Source organism: Eimeria maxima, genomic scaffold, assembly GCF_000499605.1.
Source record: "Eimeria maxima Weybridge genomic scaffold, Emw_scaff1830, whole genome shotgun sequence".
Lineage (NCBI taxonomy): Eukaryota > Apicomplexa > Conoidasida > Eucoccidiorida > Eimeriidae > Eimeria > Eimeria maxima.
In genome coordinates this window covers 1-5719 of record NW_013564740.1, presented here as the reverse complement: position 1 = coordinate 5719, position 5719 = coordinate 1, and the positions used below count along the sequence as shown (strand labels likewise).

At 36.6% G+C, this 5719-nt stretch overlaps 1 protein-coding gene across 1 annotated transcript; it reads left to right on the top strand.

Moving 5' to 3' along the window:
- Positions 1 to 972: 972 nt before the first annotated feature.
- On the top strand, positions 973 to 4287 carry EMWEY_00055790 (succinyl-CoA ligase, putative; the record flags this gene model as incomplete). Its single annotated transcript, XM_013480348.1, has 5 exons — positions 973 to 1403; positions 1965 to 2047; positions 2531 to 2560; positions 2975 to 3732; positions 4030 to 4287. The coding sequence occupies 5 exons, from the start codon at positions 973 to 975 to the stop codon at positions 4285 to 4287; spliced, it is 1560 nt and encodes a 519-aa protein (XP_013335802.1).
- Positions 4288 to 5719: the final 1432 nt, after the last annotated feature.

The window sequence follows — 5719 nt, the reverse complement described above, 5'->3', positions numbered from 1 at the left end:
GTATATGTATATGTATATGTATATGTATATGTATATGTATATGTATATGTATATGTATATGTATATGTATCTATATAATAAATATATAAATTATATATATTTATATATTTATATTTATTAATAAATATAAATATTATAAATATCTATTTATTCTTTTATATATGTAAGAAGAAGGGAGATGAGGGTTTGTTAGGGTTTAGGGTTTAGGGTTTAGGGTTTAGGGTTTAGGGTTTATGTGTGTGAATATAATTAATAAGTAAAATGTGTCTCCTTAAACCCTAATAAAGGGTTTAGGGTTTAGGGTTTATATATTTAGTGTATAGGAAGACACTTTGTTGCCCGCGAAGACGAGCGGTCTGTTGCTGCTGCTGCTGCTGCTGTTGCTGCTGCTGTTGCTGCTGTCACAGTTGCTGCTGCTGCTGCTGCTGTTCGGGTGTATATGCAGCTCTAAGGTAGTGTCAATAAAGGAAGGATAATAAAAAAATAGAGCAGCAGCAGCAGCAACAGCAACAACAGCAGTTGCTGCTGTTGCGAGCAGACAGCAGCAGAAACAGCAGCAACAGCAGCAGAAACAGCAGCAACAGCAGCAGCAGCAGCAGCGAGCTCTCCGTTGGTATTGGGGCTTCTTTGCATGCGCTGCTGCTGCTTTTTGTATCTATTTATAGATAAAATAATAATATTATATATATAATTAATTATAATAAACCCTAATAAACCCTAATAAACCCTAAACCCTAATTTTTATGGTGTATATACACTAGCTAGCTGTTGGTATATATATAGGGGGGGGAGGGTACCTATATTTATCCATTCTTTCTTTATATTTCCTCTTTTTTTCTTCTTTTTTCTTTATTTTTTATTTATTTTTATTCTTTTTTTATTTATTACCTACTAATGAATACATTTATGCGCTTAGGGGGCCCCAGGGGGCCCCTACAGCGCTGGTCAGGGGCCCCCCCTCCCCCCTCATGTATGCGTACTAGTCCTGTACCTCGTGGCTTATTCTGGCATCAGCAGCAGCAGCAACAACAGCAGCAGTACCAGAATAAGCAACCTCATCTGCAGCAGCAGCAGCAGCAGCAGCATTTGCTGCAGCAACCGCAGCAGCAGCATTTGCTGCAGCAAAAAAGATATATATCCTTATATGAGTACCAAGCTTATGACTTATTACGTGAATATGATTTACCTTTACCTCTTTATAAAGTTGCACGTACACCCCAAGAGGCATACGAAGCAGCAATAGAGCTGCAGCAGCAGCTGCAGCAGCAGCAGCAGCAGCAGCAGCAGCAGCAGCAGGAAGTACAGCATCAAGGACAGCAACAAGGACAGCAGCAGCAGCAGCAGCAGCAGGAGAATGCATTAGTAGTTAAGGCACAAATACTAGCAGGAGGAAGGGGTTTAGGGTTTTTTAAGGAAAATGGATATAAGGGAGGAGTGCATGCATGCATAAACCCTAAATTAGTGTTTAGTGTTGCAAATAATATGATTAATAAAACCCTAATTACTAAACAAACAACAAAAAAAGGAAAAAAAGTTCGTCGTCTTCTTATTGCCCAACAAATTAATATACAAAAAGAATTCTATCTAGCTATTCTTCTTGATAGGGATACAGGAGGTCCTCTTCTTGTTGTCAGGTATTCTATTCTTAGGGTTTATGAGGGTTTACGAGGGTTTATGAGGGTTTATGAGGGTTTACGAGGGTTTACGAGGGTTTATGAGGGTTTATGAGGGTTTATGAGGGTTTATGAGGGTTTACGAGGGTTTAGGGTTTATGAGGGTTTAGGGTTCTGTTATCTTGTTGTTTGTATTCTTGTATAAGATTAAGGGTTTAGGGTTTATGATTATTATATATATAAATATTTATATAAGGGTTTATATATATATGGGTTTATTTATTAGGGTTTAGGGTTTAGGGTTTAGGGTTTAGGGTTTAGGGTTTAGGGTTTAGGGTTTATGTGTTACAGTTCTCGTGGAGGTACAAGTATAGAAGAAATCGCAAAAGAAGATCCAATGTCTATCCTTAAAATACCTATTGATATAGATGAAGGTTAGTTAGTTATTTAGCTAGCTAGCTAGCTAGCTAGCTAGCTAGCTAGCTAGCTAAATAGATAGATAGATAGGTAATTGGCTAGGTAGCTAGCTAGCTAGCTACCTAGATGGGTAGCGGGTAGCTAGCTGACTGGCTAGGTGTCTCCTTTATGTAGTTCGTTAGATAGATAGATAGCTAGATAGCTAGCTAGCTAGCTAGCTAGCTGTCTTTTTTGTGTAGATAGGTAGCTGTCTCCTTAGCTAGCTAGCTAGCTAGCTAGCTGTCTCCTTTCCTTATCTAGCTAGCTAGCTAGCTAGCTAGCTGTCTCCTGTCTCCTAGTTAATAAGAAAAAAAAAAAGGAGAAAAGATAAAATAAAGAAGAATAAAGTAAACAAATAAATAAAATAAATATAAATAAATAAATAAATAAATAAATAAATAAATAAATAAATATATTTATTTATTTATTTATTTATTTGTTGTTTTTTTTTTTCTTTATAGGTATAAATGATGAGATAATAGATCAAGTATGTAAATGTTTAGGTGTATATACAGAAGAAGAAGAGAAGAAAAAAAAAGAAGAAAAAATAAATAAATTAATAAATAATATAAATAATAATATAAATAATAATAATAATAATATAAATAAGGAGATAAGGAATATAATAAATAAATTAATAAATATATTTATACATAAAGATTGTCTCCTTATAGAAATAAATCCATTAATAATAAATAATAATAATAATATATTATTAATAGATGCAAAGATTATTATTGATGATTCTTCTTATTATAGACAAAATAATTTATTTAATTATTTATTTAATTATATAAATAATAATAATATAAATAATTATATAAATAATAATTATATAAATAATAATTATATAAATAATAATAATAATAATAAGGAGACAGTAGGTAGTATCTCCTCTTGTATAGATCATGATAGTTTGCCATTAACAGCAGCAGCAGCAGGAGGAGGAGGACAACAGCAGCAGCAGCAGCAGCAGCAGCAGGAGCAGCAACAGCAGCAACAACAACAACAAGATGATTTAGATGATGAGGAAAAAGAATTAATAATAAATAAAGAATTAGGTATAAATTATATAAAATTAATAGGGGATATAGGTATATTAGTAAATGGTGCTGGATTAGCCATGGCAACAAATGATCTTATTAAACAAAAAAAAGGATTTGCTGCTAATTTCTTGGATATAGGTGGAGGTGCAGCACAGCAGCAACATATTATTAATTATGCATTATCTATACTTATTCATCAAGGGGATATATACAAGGGAGAGGAAGAAGGAGGAGAGGGGGGAGGAGGAGAGGGAGGAGGAGAGGGGGGAGAAGAAGGAGAGGGAGGAGAAAAAAAAAAGAAAAAAAATCATTATTTTCTTGCTAATAATGAGGAGGAGAAAGGAGATAAAAAAGGAAAAAATATATTTATAAATAAACAAGAAGGAGAAGGAGGAGAAGAAGGAGAAGGAGGAGAAGAAGGAGAAGGAGGAGAAGAAGAAGGAGGAGAAGGAGAAGGAGGAGAAGGAGAGGGAGGAGAAGGAGAAGAAGGAGGAGAAGAAAAGGAGAAAATAAATTGTTTATTTATAAATATATTTGGTGGTATAATTAAGTGTGATTTAATTGCTAAGTGTCTCCTTAATACTATTTATTATTATAAACCTATTATACCTATTGTAGTAAGTTACTGCTGCTGTTGCTGCTGTTGTTGCTGCTGCTGTTGTTGTTGCTGCTGCTGTTGTTGTTGCTTGTTGTTGTTGCTTGTTGTTGTTGCTTGTTGTTGTTTGTTTGTTGTTGCTGTTTTTTTTTGCTGTTTTTTGTTGTTTTTCCTTCTTGTGCTGCTGCTGCTGCTGCTGCTGTTGCTGATAGTGGTGGTAGTGTGTCTCCTTTTTTATTATTTATTTATTTATTTATTTATTTATTTATTTATTTTCTTTTTGTCTCCTTTTTATTATTATTATTATTATTATTATTAGGTAAGATTAGAGGGAACAAACAGAGAAAAGGCAGAAGAATTATTAAAAAATGCATTTAAGGATAGTCAGCAGCAGCAGCAGCAGCAGCAGCAGCAGCAGCAGCAGCAGCAGCAGCAGAAGCAGCAGAAGCATTATTGTCCACATATAGAGGCAATAAGTGACTTTGATGCTGCAGCAGAGAGAGCTGTTGAGTTAGCTAGGCAGTATCGTCTCCTACGCCGGCAGCGGCTGCAGCAGCAGCAGCAGCTGCAGCACTAGCAGCAGCAGCAACAGATGTAAGAATTCAGCAGCAGCAGCAGCAGCAGCAGCAGTAAAGACTCTCGTGCTGCTGTTGTTGCTGCTGTTGCTGCTGCTTGTTTCCAAGGAAACACATTCACCAGCAACAGCAGCAACTACTGCTGCACTTGCTGCACTTGCTGCACTTGCTGCTGCAGCAGCAGCAGCAGCAGCAGAATCCCCCAATGTTGCTGCTTGCTGCAGCAGCAGTCTCTATGGACATTCGCATCGCTATTTGTGTTCGCATATATGAATATTTGTTGCTGCTGCTGCAGCAGCAGCAACACCTGCTGCTGCTGCTGCTGCAGTTACTGCGGCGGCTGTTGCTGCGGCTCTAGAAGCAGCGGCAGCAGCAGAAGCAGCATGATCAGCAGCAGCAACAGCAGCAACAGCAGCAGGAAGCTTGCTTATATTGGTCTAATATGTGCTGGAGAGGGGGGTATTAACTGCTGCATACTATTTCTCTTAGCTAGCTAGCTAGCTAGCTAGCTAGCCAGCTAGCTAGCTAGTTATTTAGCCAGTTATTTAGCTACCTCCCTAGCTAGCTAGCTAGCTAGCTAGCTAGCCAGCTAGCTAGCTATCTAGCCAAGCTAGCCAGCCAGTAGGCTTGAAGGAGCTATACGCCAATATCCAGTTACGTAGCTAGCTAGCTAGCTAGCTAGCTAGCTAGCTAGCTAGCCAGTAGGACGGACTCGTAGTTAACTAGTTAGCTAGCTAGCTAACTAGCTAATTAGGTAGGAAGGTATGTAGCTAGCCAACTGGTTGGCTAGCTACGTAAAGGGAGGAAACCTAGCAGCAGTAATAGCAGCAACAGCAGCAACAGCAGCAACAGCAGCAGCTGCAGCAGCAACTGCAGCAGACACGGCAACAGAGTAGTGCCTTGGGCTTGTCTTTTTCTTCCTTTTATTTTCCTTATTTTCTTTTTTCTTCTTTTTCTTTTTTTATTTCTTTTTATTTTTTTTATTTTATTTCTTTTCTTTTCTTTCTCTCCTTTCTTGCATGCGTGCATGCATGCATGCATGCATGCATGCGTATGTTTTTTTCCCTCTCTTTTCTGTCTTTTTTCTTTTTTTGTTGTCTTGCTTCTATTTGTATATATTTATTATTTATATTTATTAATTTATTAATTTATTAATTTATTAATTTATTTATTTATTTATTTATTTATAATTATGTTTACTAGGTACGGGGGTGAACAGTGTGCAGCAACAACAAAATTAGGGGATAAAGAAAAACAGAATAAAAAGTATAAAAAAGGATAAAAAAAGAAGAAAAAAGAAGAAAAAGGAATAAAAAAGAATAAAAAAAAGAAGAAAAAAGAATAACAAGAAGAAAAAGAGGGGAGGAAGGAAAAGAAGAAGAAAGGGGAGGGGAGGGGTCACCTAAGAAAAAAGGGAGGGGAGAGGGGGTCCCT